The sequence below is a fragment of the Vigna unguiculata genome, chromosome 4, assembly GCF_004118075.2.
Source record: "Vigna unguiculata cultivar IT97K-499-35 chromosome 4, ASM411807v1, whole genome shotgun sequence".
Classification (NCBI taxonomy): Eukaryota; Viridiplantae; Streptophyta; class Magnoliopsida; order Fabales; family Fabaceae; genus Vigna; species Vigna unguiculata.
Window position 1 is genome coordinate 1772104 of NC_040282.1, and position 14217 is coordinate 1786320.

At 30.1% G+C, this 14217-nt stretch overlaps 3 protein-coding genes and 1 long non-coding RNA gene across 4 annotated transcripts; 2 read left to right on the forward strand and 2 right to left on the reverse strand.

Annotated features, from left to right (window-relative positions):
- Positions 1 to 203: 203 nt before the first annotated feature.
- On the reverse strand, positions 204 to 2618 carry LOC114181507. The gene is made up of 2 exons (XR_003603826.1): positions 2482 to 2618; positions 204 to 420 (listed from the first exon to the last, which is right to left on the reverse strand). It is a non-coding gene; the product is annotated as an uncharacterized LOC114181507 (long non-coding RNA).
- On the forward strand, positions 427 to 2128 carry LOC114181506 (transcription factor MYB2-like). Its single transcript, XM_028067980.1, has 3 exons — positions 427 to 991; positions 1119 to 1248; positions 1410 to 2128. The coding sequence occupies exons 1-3, from the start codon at positions 835 to 837 to the stop codon at positions 2047 to 2049; spliced, it is 927 nt and encodes a 308-aa protein (XP_027923781.1). The 5' UTR covers positions 427 to 834; the 3' UTR covers positions 2050 to 2128.
- An 844-nt stretch (positions 2619 to 3462) lies between the features above and the next one.
- LOC114181122 (40S ribosomal protein S7-like) lies at positions 3463 to 5871 on the forward strand. Its single transcript, XM_028067477.1, has 6 exons — positions 3463 to 3693; positions 4426 to 4508; positions 4614 to 4687; positions 4778 to 4901; positions 5245 to 5427; positions 5567 to 5871. The coding sequence occupies exons 2-6, from the start codon at positions 4434 to 4436 to the stop codon at positions 5684 to 5686; spliced, it is 576 nt and encodes a 191-aa protein (XP_027923278.1). The 5' UTR covers positions 3463 to 3693; positions 4426 to 4433; the 3' UTR covers positions 5687 to 5871.
- A 681-nt stretch (positions 5872 to 6552) lies between these two features.
- On the reverse strand, positions 6553 to 9991 carry LOC114180971 (putative receptor-like protein kinase At4g00960). The gene is made up of 5 exons (XM_028067272.1): positions 9661 to 9991; positions 8475 to 8685; positions 8139 to 8376; positions 7912 to 8062; positions 6553 to 7012 (listed from the first exon to the last, which is right to left on the reverse strand). Exons 1-5 carry the CDS (start codon positions 9865 to 9867, stop codon positions 6653 to 6655), a joined length of 1167 nt encoding a protein of 388 aa, XP_027923073.1. The 5' UTR covers positions 9868 to 9991; the 3' UTR covers positions 6553 to 6652.
- Positions 9992 to 14217: the final 4226 nt, after the last annotated feature.

Below are 14217 nucleotides of genomic sequence, written 5' to 3' on the forward strand. Positions count from 1 at the left end.
ACAAATGCATAAAATAACTTAAAAATAAACTATTAACGATTAGTTTAATACTTACAAACAAATACATAAAACCAGTGCAGCAACACAGCAATGTACAGGGGAAAAGAACACTGCAATTCAAAGAACTAAAAAGATATTTCATTCATATAACTTTTATTTTCTACCATTGAAGAGAAAAAGGGAGATCTTTCTTGATGCTAGTATACATTTTTTTTTTTTGGTCCAAGATCCCTTCAGCATCTGTATTTGGAACTCACTTTTTAACTGCAGTTGTGATTGCAAAGAAAAAAAATTCTCTTTGACACCTATTATTTTCATTAGCAAGACTCGAATAAGTACCTTAACTAAGGGATGAAACTCCTTGTCCCTTGTGCAAAATGTTTAGTTATGGAGTGCGATTCAAGTGAATTTGTTCTTTGGCTGCAATAACATAGCCAAGTTCCAGTTATCAACTAATAACCTTTGTCTCTTACCATGGAAGAATAATTAATGTGAGTATGTGACTAATAACTTTGTAGAAATAAGCAGTAATTTTTTTTTATTCTTCTAGAAACGAGGTAAGATGCTGAACAATGAACCTGTCCAACTTTTAACGTTTCATGGGGAAGAGACCACGAAAAGTATATGGAATTTGCAACAGCAGTAGTAGTTTTTTTCCTGTCTTTAGAAAAAGCAACAAAGTTCATATTGTTCACGTTGACAAAATCCCCAAAATATATGTTACACTGTATAATAGATTCAAGCCATGTGTATTTATATATCTGGCGTAGGCTAATTTGCATACTTATAATGACTCTCCTCTGCATATATATCTGGTGTTTTTGGTTTTGATTAATGAGACTTGCCATGTCTACTACTCCTTCAAAGAGCATCAGTGAAGAAGATAATGAACTTAGAAGAGGACCATGGAGTGTTGAAGAGGATGATCTTCTTGGCAATTACATTGCCAATCATGGAGAAGGGAGATGGAATTTGCTTGCTACACGTTCAGGTAATCCAAGATAAGAATGAAAAGAAACCTTGTTGGTGGAACTCTATTTGGTATTTTTTATATGAATAATTTGCATGCTAATTCTGATTACTTTCTTTATCTTCTGTGATGACTAAATTTTCTCAAGGATTAAGGAGAACAGGAAAGAGTAGCAGATTAAGGTGGCTAAATTATCTAAAGCCAGATGTTAAACGAGGCAATTTAACCTCAGAGGAGCAGCTATTGATTTTTGAACTCCACTCAAAGTGGGGTAACAGGTGCATATCTCATATTTACTTGTCTTTGTGAAACTGTGCTTATTCAAACGCTTTTTATTGTTGAGAAAGAAGCAAAAGGGCCACCACTATCCATGTGCTAGTCAATTTCAGAATAATATCCTTTCTTTGGATTCTTATTCCCACTTATGTGATTGTTGTAGGTGGTCAAAAATTGCACAACAGCTGCCAGGCAGAACAGACAATGAAATAAAGAACTATTGGAGAACAAGGATTCAGAAACAAGCAAGATATATGAAATATGAGACACAGAGAACAACAGGATTTGTAGAATTTTTCAAGGGTCTACAGATGACAAGATGTGTTCTTAAAGCACAAGAATCATCTCCTTCAGCCATGTCACTCCAAGACCAAGAAATTCCTATGCCTTTTGATGGTGGTTCTCATTATTCATCATTTCGGATTGAGACAACACCAGAAACACAAATCACTTGCCAGCGAGGTCTCAATCATTTGAATCAGCATGAGCAGAACTCAGACTCTGAACACAACAATGGTTCAAGCATTTCCAATTCAGAATCAGTAAATATCCAATATATGACTCAGCCTTTGGGGTGGTGCACTACAAATCAATTCCAGGCCCTAGACACCTATGATTTTGGCACCTGTTCATATGATGGCTACAACATAGATAACAGTGCCTATGACATGGATTCATTCAACCTGGGAGCCACAATGGATGCTGAGAATCTGGAACTCCCAGTGATAACAGAAACCAACTCGCTAAATATGGAATCTGAATGCAGTACAAATGATGAATTATGGCAATTTATGAACATATAAAGAAGAAAATTTTAGATTTTAGAGCACTCTTTCAAAACCCCTCACAAACTTTCTTTCATATTTAGTGCTTGCTATTAGATAGATAATCAATTGTTGAATAACTTAGCTACCAATATAAATGTAAAGAGTAATTGCTTCATAATTTAAAGTACATCTGGATATATTTCTGTTTTGCAGATTTAACTTCTCTGAAGTGAATAGTGTAATGAGTGCATTTTCCTAATGAGTTGGAAAGTTGAAAGGGGTTGATATTCACAAACCCATAGTATAAAAAATGAAAAATTTGAGTGCAAAACCATAACACTATCAAAGATTTCATAAATTTCATAAATGTGCTTCAAGAGTCAAGACTTGAATTTGAATCTAGGGCTACAGCTGGAAGGGAATATATGCAAATTTTATGGACATTTCAAAGTAACCATTTTTTCAAACCTTGATCGGAAGATTCCTTTTTCAGTACAAGTCAGAGTGCAGCCACCGCCGACTTTGATGGAACAGATGATTCATCGAGAAGAAAGCGAAAAATTGCAAACAACTATGAATCATAAACTTTTGAGATCTAATTTCTAAAAAAAAAAATAAAAGGTTAAAATACTTCCTTGGTCCATGTTTTTCGTCTATGTTTTTATTGAAAAATTTCAAATAAATCTTAAGATTTTTTTTAATCTCAATTAGGTCCATATTTTATAAAATATGTAATAATTAGGTTCATTTCGTTAATATAAAGTTAACGATATTAAAAATATACTACGTGTTAACTTCTATTTTTTTTAATTTTTTATTTTTATTTTTTAAATTTTAACCAAATGAGTATTTTAACCAAAATAAAAACAACTGAAAGGTGTTTTCTCATATTCTTCTTTCTGTCCGGTCTTCTTAGGTTTCCTTGATCTCATATGGTGGTTGATGAATTTATTTTATTTAAATGTTTTTTACTTTTAGAAACAAGTCAATAATGAAATATTGATATAATTTTATTATTCAATACAAAGTTTCCTTGAAGTTTTTTCAATTTAAAATCTAGACACTCAATTAATACCATAATGTACAACCAAATATACTAATTTTTCAAAACTCTTCTAGATAAATCATCAAAAGTGTGTGGATTAATCGCTACGAAAATTTCCAGTTTAACCAATATTATTGAATTTAAATATTAAATATATAATTATATTAGATATTTTTAAAATATAATTATCTCTCTTAAAGAAATTTGTAATATACAAAGAAATACTTTACTAAAATTCAAACACTGCATATATTACAAAGAAAAAAAAAATCATATGATATCACTTTTGCCCTGGTTACCGTAGTTTTATAAAAGTGAATTTAAAACTCACACTAAATCCGCAAATATATTACTGGATTTACAGTGTTCCTGAAAAAACTAATTTTTTTTTTTACTTACATTAAAAAAATAGTAAAAAAAGAAAAATTAATTAATCGAACGGCTAGGATCCACTGTTTCTTTCACGGAATCGGAACCGTCCATGTGTGCTAAACACTCGATCTGAGTCGCTCATTAAATCTTTATATACTAAATTTAATCACTCACTTTAGGGTTTCACTGCAGCGAAAACAGAGCAGAAACTCACTCTTCTGCAGCGGCACTCGCACTCGGTGGCTTTCATCTTCTTGGCTGAGGTACGATTCTTACACCCTTTTAGAATTTGAGTCACTCTGCAAATTCTTCACCAAAATCGGCCGGAATAGAATACAAGTTCTCATTTTTACAATTTGTGTAATTTTTGTTCATTTGCGTAATTGCTGCTATGGAAATTCTATCGATGATTCTGTTTTGTATTGTTTGGATAATGGGGAACTGACTTTAAGAAAAAAAGGTCTTTTTTATATATTTTTTTATTTGTATTTCTTTTAGTAAGATTCTGCATGTTGCGCCTTCAGCATTACCTGGTGGTGATGATAATCGTTATATTTCTTTTATTTTGTATTTATCCAGTTGTTCATTGGTAGAGTTTTTCTCATCTTCATGATATATATTGTTTCAATGAGAGAAGTATACCACTGAACTTTCTGGCCAATGTTGAGTTTTAAAATCGGTTAATCGATGCGGAAAAGTGGACGATTGTTGTATCGCTGAGGTTGTTGTTATCTTCACAATGCCGAGAATATTTGGCTTATTCGTGCTGAATATGTTCTGTAATCTGGGCAGTGTGTTGATGAAAACTGATGAGATGTGAATGGGATTAATAACTTGTTCTTCATTATTTTAGACCAGTGTAGCATCTGATACAGTTTTAATTAATCTATTCGTTGATGATTAGACTGTGCTTGTTGTGAGATGTTTAAGTGTTAAACTTTCATTTTATGAAGCTTAATATACAACATTTATCTTATTCTGTTGTTTGTTTACAGTTGTCAAGATGTACACATCAAGGAAGAAAATCCACAAAGATAAGGATGCTGAGCCAACTGAATTTGAGGAATCAGTCGGACAGGTTTATTTTTGTTCTTTACACTGTGTTTGATGCTGTATGCTGGAGCTGATAATCAGTTTCAAGTGCAATGCTTAAATCTTCTTTGTTCAAAATTTGTGTTTGCAGGCCTTCTTTGACCTTGAGAATACTAACAATGAGCTGAAAAGTGACCTGAAAGATTTATACATAAATTCAGCTGTGTAAGAATGTGTTTTAATGGTTGTTCGTTGGCAGATAATGTATTTCTTGCTTGTCTATTATTATTGACTATAATTTTTCATATTCTACAGCCAAATAGATGTTTCTGGGAACCGCAAGGCTGTGGTTATTCATGTCCCCTACAGATTAAGGAAGGGATTCAGGAAGATCCATGTCAGGCTTGTGAGAGAACTTGAGAAAAAGTTTAGCGGGAAGGTAGGCAGATCCTTTTCCATTTATCATACATATGACTATGAATTCAATAGATTAAAAATTATTCTTGTTATCCATAATATCTGTTGTCAATTGTCTTCATTTTTTTGCAATATCTCTTAATTCTCCTGGTCCTCAGTTGCTTTTCTCTTTGTATTGAACTGTTTTAGTGACCTATATAGCTTAAATTAAGTTGCTGTGCAGTTAATGAGATAACATGATAAAATTAGCTATGAGAATCATCTACCCTTTAAAGGCATATCCTTTTAATAGGCATCTGTAGTTCGTGTTATTTGAAATGTGTGATACTTCATTTATTATATGTTAATGACTTTTAATCTTGTAGGATGTAGTCCTGATTGCCACCAGGAGGATATTGAGGCCACCAAAGAAAGGTTCTGCTGTTCAGCGTCCTCGCAGCCGCACACTCACTGCTGTGCATGAGGCAATGCTGGAGGATATTGTGTTACCTGCTGAGATTGTTGGAAAGCGTGTTAGGTATAGAATTGATGGTTCCAAGATTATGAAGGTAAAGTTTATACACAAAGAACTCTGAAGTTATTCTTTTTGTGTTTAATCATATATGTAGTTAACCATGTTATTGTGAGCATATGAATGTAATATCAGAAAATAAATACTAAATGCTTAAATTCTTCTCGTCTGGATAGGTGTTTTTGGACCCCAAGGAGAGAAACAACACTGAGTACAAGTTGGAGACTTTTGCTGCAGTATACAGGAAGTTTTCAGGCAAAGATGTTGTATTTGAATATCCTACAACCGAGGCTTAGGTTCTATTTGTAGGCTTTGAATTTGTTCCTCCTGAATTACATTACCCATGGTGGATGCTGGTTTTGTTGAGTTGGTTTTATTTCCGAATTTCCATTAGGGATTTTAGAAAATACTGTTTCCTGGTTTATCAATGTAGAATTTGATATATTTTCTAATTACATCCAAATGATTCCCTTATTTCTAAGATTTTGTCAATCGGTTTTCGTTTTGCTTGAAGCTTACTTATGATAAACAAGAAAAAAAAAAGTTTAATTTATTCCATTTATATACATTAATTAATAATAAGTTTTATATAATTAATTCCAATTGGCAGGTGTAGGATTTGAGTATATAGATCTCCGGCGTAAAAATTAATTTCTGTATGATTTTCAATTATACAATGTCTGTGCATGTTCTCTTATTTTCTCTTTAGTATGAGTTGTCTCTCGATTTAGTTAGCACTTCTATTTTCCCGTGACTTTAAAGGACTGAAACTCTAAGACCAAAAATGTTTCTAAAAAAAAAGGAGATTAATATTACGCTGCAATTACATTCTAAATTAGTTCAACAATCACATAAACCCTTTAATATTCCACAACTGAAGATACTCATGTTTGTTATCAAATTATTTTCTAGCCAGATAGAAACTCCGTACAAGAGTATCGTTGATGCAGCAAAGCATAAACGCCTCAATCCTTATATGTTCTCAAGTACCCCAAACTATTTCTCGTTTTTTTACACCACCAAGCATATCTCCTCCGAATAATAGTGTTCTAATCCTTTCGATATGTAATGATTATTGCTGATAATAAAAATATATGTAAAGATTATTGAAGTGATATTTATCTTTCTAAATAAAATACGGTGAAGAATCAACTATGTCGAATTTTGTTTGTCATCAAAGCATTCCTCTATTAAGATAACTACAGTAATACAAAAAGAATACCCTACATAGAGCTTGCACCCTATACATTATGGATGGAATGTCATCTGCCTTCATCAAAAGAAGAGGTAGATATAGAATTTCTAGAATAATCGTCTACAAAACTACCACTACCACCTGAGGCCCTAGTAGTGTTACTAGCATTGGTATTGGTCAAAGCAGATGTAGTTGTAGTCCAACGTCCTGTACGACCTTGAATTCCCGGTTTACCTGGTCTTGGCAAAGTGAAGGAATCACTTGAGAGCATGAGATGAACAGCATTCATGTCAGGTCTTTCAATTATGCTTGCTTGGCAGCACAACAAACCTAGCTGGATGCACATTGCTGCCTCATCACCATTGTATTTGCCGAGGGTTGGATCAATCAATTCCATTAGTCTCCCTCCTTGATAAAGCGACCATGCCTACAAAATTCAATGAAGAAAACGAACAAGTGTGAATGAAATCGTCACATTATTTTTCTTAATGATTGGTTTAAGTTTATGTTTTGAAATTCATGTTAATTCCCTTTGACCAGAAAGAGTTTCATGTTAGATGCTCTGATGCCATTTCAATACAAAAAATTTACAGTTTACCAGCAAAGACATAAACCATATCATACGATTGCAGATATCAACAACGTCTTTTTTGTGTGTACAGTAGTCACACTGAGGTTAGAACCCATAACAAGTGGTTCCCAATGACATGGGATTATAATACATGATCAAAAAATAGCAAAGCTGGCAAACAAATCAACGTCAAATGAAATATGATCATAATCACAATCACTTCCCCGACAAAAGTTGGTAAAAGGAAATATTGGCTTATCAAGAAAAAAAAGTCGGGATTACCGGCATTTGAAATGTGTACCTTGATCATTGAACAAGTTTTTGTGAAATAAATTTTAACACAAGAGTGTTCTAGTGCACATGACTAAACTTTCTGGATTCAAGGTAGAAAGGGTTAAATCTATGCTATCTCAATCCATGTTGGGGGAGAGCTTAATTTGTGACTAGAGTTGTGACCAACCCAGCTTACATTATCCCAAGTTTCACCCTTAAACAGCCATACATGGTAGCCGAGAAAGACATGTTATGGAAGCAGTTGTGTCACAGAATTAATTCAGAATATAAGTGAATATCAAGAACAAGCATCATTACTAATGTAATGACGCAGCAGTTTTCATTTTCTTAAAATCCTCAGCACAAGCTTAGAAAATATGCATTTTTCAATGTAAAAATATACTTAAGTTAATTTATAACAAGAATCTAAGTCCATGAGCATAAGTTGTCCATACTAAATTTGCATTAATGTCTCAACTTACATAGCTCAAGAGATCTGCTTTTTCTTGTCCAAGTCGCATATCTTGGTTTTTTCTCCCACTAACTATTTCCAACACCAGGACTCCATAACTGAAAACATCCGTCTTCACTGACAGATATCCTCGCAATGCATATTCAGGAGCCATGTAACCACTGCATTCATCAAATATAAAGTGTAAGGATACCAACTTCTGAATAACAAGCACCAAGCAGGGAAGAGTCTACTCACTGTGTACCGGAAATCTTAAATGTGTGCACGTGAGTGTCCTCCCCAGGAAACAGCCTTGCCAAACCGAAGTCTGAAATTTTCGGAATTAACTTGTCATCCAACAATATGTTACTAGCTTTAATGTCCCTGTGTATGATTCTTTCTGGTGCCTCTTCATGCAGGTAGAGAAGTCCTCTTGCCACACCAGTAACTATTCTGAATCGTTTTGCCCAGTCCAAAGATGAAGACTTCCTCTTATCTGAAAAAAATTGTCTTGCAACTTTTGTCAATCATTTTCCACAAACAACCACCAAACAAATGTAAATAAATAGATGAAGAAACATCTCTTTTCAATACCAAAGAGAAAGTGATCAAGACTTTTGTTAGGTAGATACTCATAGACAAGCATCTTTTCAGGCCCTTCTGCACAACAACCAAGTAATGTAACCAAGTTCTTGTGCTGAATTCTGAGTAATAGCATGACTTCGTTGGTGAATTCTTTAACTCCTTGTCTTGATTCCAGTGACAGCTTCTTAACCGCCACTTCTTGACCATTTGGCATCATTCCCTGCACACAGCATGCAAAATATAATTAATTACGTAAATCTTCCTTCTCCAAAAAAAATTGGAAAAAGGGTATAGTTAGAAATTGACTTGAAATAATACTTCAGTAATCTTACAGGTTAATTTGCTTCCTAATCAAGAAAAAAACGTCCTTTTAGTCTATAAACTTATCAAATGACCAGAGTCGTTTTAGCCCTGAAATTTCAACAATAAGGACTACTGTCTCATAACTGATATTTGGTCATTCAGTAACTACAATCTAAAACGACTATTTTATAGGAATTCATAATTTTTAAGAATTTCACCAGAACTAGAATGCAACCAAACTGAAAACATTCTTTATAATCATAAATTACCATAATAAAATCATTGCCTTGTGCAACTATTTTAAAATTATATATGTAGTTATATTTGATTGAAAACATGATTTATTCAGTACATTTTTCTTATATTTTAGTAGTACAGTGAGATTTTAATCGGTTTTTCATCCCACTATATGATTTGTGCATTGACTTTTTTTCTCCGAGGGACATAACCTGGTGAGAAAAATAATTAATGAATATTTTTAGAATTTATTTGAAGGTGAAATTTGGTAAATCACTTGTATTTTGGTTTGTGAATTGTATTTATATATTATTGAGATTTTACAAATTAGTAACTATTCTAGTTCCTTGGTCCCACGTGTGCCAACAAGATCTTCCTCCACAGTTAATAGAGATTTTAACATTGTAAGATCGCAATTATGTGAATTTAATTTTACACAGGTTGGAATTTGCTGATCAGCCACTGGCTTGTGATTGAGCTAACAAAATCCTAATTTGAGAATTGGAATCAGAGAACTAAAATCACAAATCTACTATACCAGCACGTATAATTGTTATTAAAATGTCAAGAATCTAGGACTCAATGGGCAAATTTTATTTTGGTGAAGCAACAAATTGAAGTTTTGAAATTTGTGGAGGAGAAAGTAGTTTGGTACCTTGAAGACAGGGCCAAAGCCTCCATGACCTAGCTGGTTGAGGTTGCTGAAGAAATTGGTAGCGAGTTGGAGAGTGTGGAGATCGAAAATCAGGTCCAAGGAGTCCCCCGGCCCGCTAGGATCGTCGGGGTGGTCGTCGCCGTCGCCGTCGCCGGAGGTTGCGCCACCCTTGCACAAACAGGGGCACAACCTGGAGAAAAAGGACATGAGAACAACGTTGTTAATCGCGATTTCCGAGGTGGCAGCACTGACTATACAGTTGACTATGCTCTTCGGTCATGAGTCCAACGTTTCATGCTCCTTCCGCAACCCATCTATCTCCCTCTGTTTTATTATTACATTATTTATATAACGAAAAATATTCTATATATACTTAAAGTAAAATAAATGTAAATGTAGACAATAATGGAATTTTCATTTATTTAATATAAAATGATAAGAAAAATATATATGGTAATTTCTTTGTACGTAAAAACAACTAGTCTGCGATGTTATGAATGCAGTTGTCCTAACTTGAATAAATAATATATTTTTAATGATGATAATGTTGAGTCAGTCAAACACGGCAATTTGCCTCAATTGTCTTCAAAGCCATTATTATATTATCGTTCATCTGTTCAACACTTTTATATAAATAGACAAAAAAAACCTCAAAAGCAAAATGAGTAAAATTTTTTCTTTTACTTTTTTTTTTAAATTAGTTTATTTTAAAATTTTACACCAATTTAATTTTTTATTTTTTAAAATACGTGTTATTGTAATCAAATTTTATTAAATTTATTTAATATTTTGTACGTATTTCAAGATTGTATTTAAATTAGGTATATTATTTAACATATTTTTATTTTAATGTTAAGTCAAATATTATTATAAAACATGTTTGAAATGTCAAATAAACTTAACACAATTTGATTAAAAAGATTAAATTTATATATTTTGAGATATGAAAGACTAAATTAATCCAAATTTCAAAATTAACTAATTCTAAAATTGACGAAAAAAAAATTAAAGGACTAAAAATATATTTAACTTTTCTTTTTCTTCTCACAATATCATGAGTATTTGAGGAGAAATTACTAAATTTTCTTTACAACTTTTCATGTAGATGGGAACATATTGGAAAAATACTAAATGTATTTAAAAAGTTAAGGAAATGGTACCGTATGTCAATTTGATATAAGAAAAACGTAAGTCAATGTGTTATGATATAATCAAGTTTTGTTTTTTTTTTTTTTTAAATTTGTCTATTTTGATAAAATTTGCATTATTTTATTGTATTGTCGAAAATATTAGGATGATAAGTATATAATATAATACTGAGATTTTTTTTTAACGGTGTGATTTTCTCATATTTTTTTAGAAAAAGACATCATTTGGTGGATAATATGGTTTAAAAATATGCAAATATAAATATAATTTAAGAAAACATTAAAGATTCCTGAAGGAAATATCAAATCAAATGAAATTGCTTGACTTTCACGATGTTGACCATGGAAGCTTCAACTTCCAAAGCTATGATTCTTGGTGCGATGGTTAAGATTATTGGTGGATGAAATAATGAAATAATGTTATTTTGGTTATGTTTCGACACTTAATCATATTTTGATTATTAATTTTTGGTATTTTTTTTATAATATGATATGTTATTTTTTAAGTAATTTTTGAATATTAAAAATAAAAAAAATATGAAAAATTATTTAAAAAATATATATATAAAATTATAAGAAAAAGTTGTCAAATAGTCAAAAAAATATTTTTCATTATTGTAATTTGAAAATATAATTAAATGATGATTACACTCGTTTGGTCAACAAGTTCGTGGGTACTTTTTTCTTATAAAGATATTATTGACACCAAGTTGTCATTCTTCTTCTTTCCCTCACGTCTTTGGTATTTCTTTATTGCTATACTCCATGGACCACATGATGAATAATAAAAACAAAGAATAAGAATTTTTCAGAGTCAATTATTGTTTTTTTTATGTTAAAAAGTGCTGGTTTTAGGATTAAAATAAGAATATTATACACCAAATCATGTAATGTTCAAAATACCCAAATCATCTAAACATTTTAATTAGGCTTTAAGACTTGTTCTCGTGTAACCAGAAAATGTCGCATACATCTTAGGAGAGCATCTTCGACTAACTATTGACAAGTTTTTTAGGACAAAATCATTCCTAAGTCAAGTCTAAGTCTAGACTTTAAAACAAAGTATATCTTAAATACCGTAACACTAATAATAATGTCTATTCAACTTATAGTTATTGGAACAAAATTATATTTAATGTAAATAGTTTTAAACTGTAAAATGTAGTAATTTGTTGGATTAATTATGTTTTTGGTCCATTAACTTTTAACGAATTTTAAAATTAGTCTATTCTAAAATTTTGGATCAATTAAGTCATTCATTTTTCGAAATATATGGATTTAACAATTTTTTAATTAAATTTTTTGTAAGTTTATTTGACATTTCAAGCACGTTTCATAATAGTATTTGAATTAACATTAAAGCAAAAATATGTCAAAAAAAAAACAATTCAAATACAATTTTGAAATGCGTATCAAACATCAAATAAACATAACAAAATTTAATTAAATTGACTAAATTTATGTATTTTGAAAAATGGAGTACTAAATTAGTCTAAATTTTGAAATAGACTAATTTCAAAATTCACTGAAAATTAAGGGATCAAAATCATATCTAACTCTAATTTGTTTTATATAAAACTCTTTAAAAAAATAAGAAAATATTGGGATGATGACGTAAAAAAAGGAAGAAAGAAAAGTGAGAGAATATATATATATATATATTATGTCTTAGTCATATTTTTTTTCAAATTAGTAGGATTTATGAATAACAATTAAAATAATGACATTCATTATGAATTTTATGCATGTAATTACCGAAAGTGGACTTTCAATCTTACTCCTCGTTATCAATTACTCTTCTCTCATTATTAATGAAAAGTAAAGATTACTTGTTTGAACAACTCATTTTTTCAACTAATATGAGCTTTGGTAATTTGACATAATAAAGTGAAAGAACAATTCATTTTAAGACTTCCCTTCTAATGAAGATAGGGATAAGTAGGTGAGGTTTATTAATTGCAAATACCACAAGATTTGAATTAACTTAACACAATGTTGAATTCGGTGATAAGATAGTTGTTTTGAATATTTGAATTTAAATTTGAATAATTAGTATAGTTTGTTAGTGATTATTAGTTAAGCACCCCCTTCGTAATACATTTTTAACGTAAGTAGATTATTTTTGTTAAACCCTGGTTTTCTTAACCAAAGATATTTGTATACAATATTTGTACTATTTTTAACATGAATTGTCTCCACTATTTGCTTCATTAAAACTAAAAAGAGATAATAACGACACATTCAATATTGAACTTGAATAATATGGAGGGATTAATAATTTTTAAATAGTTTACAAGTTCATACTTTTAATCTATATTTGATATATTTCATAACGTTTTACATCAATCATTTATAACAACATAATAATATATAAAGAGAATTTTTTTTGTCCATATTTCATAATATCAATTATACCATTTTATAATATAATTATTTATTAAATTTTTTAAAATTAATAGTTATTTTTATCTATTTCCTATAAAAATGTTTATCTTTTCTTCTTCTTCTTTCTTATTCATCAACAATTAATTTATCTATTCATTTCACTTTATTTTTAATAAATATAATTTATTTTATATATTAACTTAATAACATTAGATTATTATTTTCTACTAACATACTATCATTCATATTTAAAAATGCGTACACACAAGCACTATCACATCTGTGTAGGGTAGTATTTAGGAATAATAATAAGATGGATAGAATCACTCGATGCAAATATTTTCGTCAAAATAAAAATAAATTTATAAAACAGTCGTAAAGACCCGTTGATTTCTCATCCTTATATATTTATATTCATTTTTCTAAAATGTATTCAATTACTAACAAATTCTTGTTACTCGTTTTGTTTATGGTTACTTAAATGTTAAATATCATAAAAAAATTGTGAAATAGTAAGAAACCAAATTAAAATATATGTATTAAGTTTTACTAAATAAATATAGTCACACTTTTGATTTTAAAAAATAAAATGTACATAATATAAATCAATTTCAAATATGAATATAGACATCATAAATATAGATTAAAGTTACTTAAATTTTGCGTACATAAATAATGAATATGAAAAAGTGAAAGAATTTAATCTTTTAAGAATTTATCGCTAAAAGCTAATCTTTAATTTTCACATTATTAAACATTTATTTTACTAATCATATGTTAAATATTTAATTAAGAGTTCACAAAATGTGGAAAGTATTTTTATGGTGCAATATTTAAAAATTATTAAATTACTCTTTTTATCTCTATTTGTCATATCATTGTAATTCTAAAATTAAAAAAAATAAAAATAAATAAATAAATTCAAAAAAATTAAAAATTGATACATAATATTAAATTTAATGTCTGGTCAAAATTTACAACAAATACCAAATAAAATTATTTAAAAAAAATAAAAATTAAATTA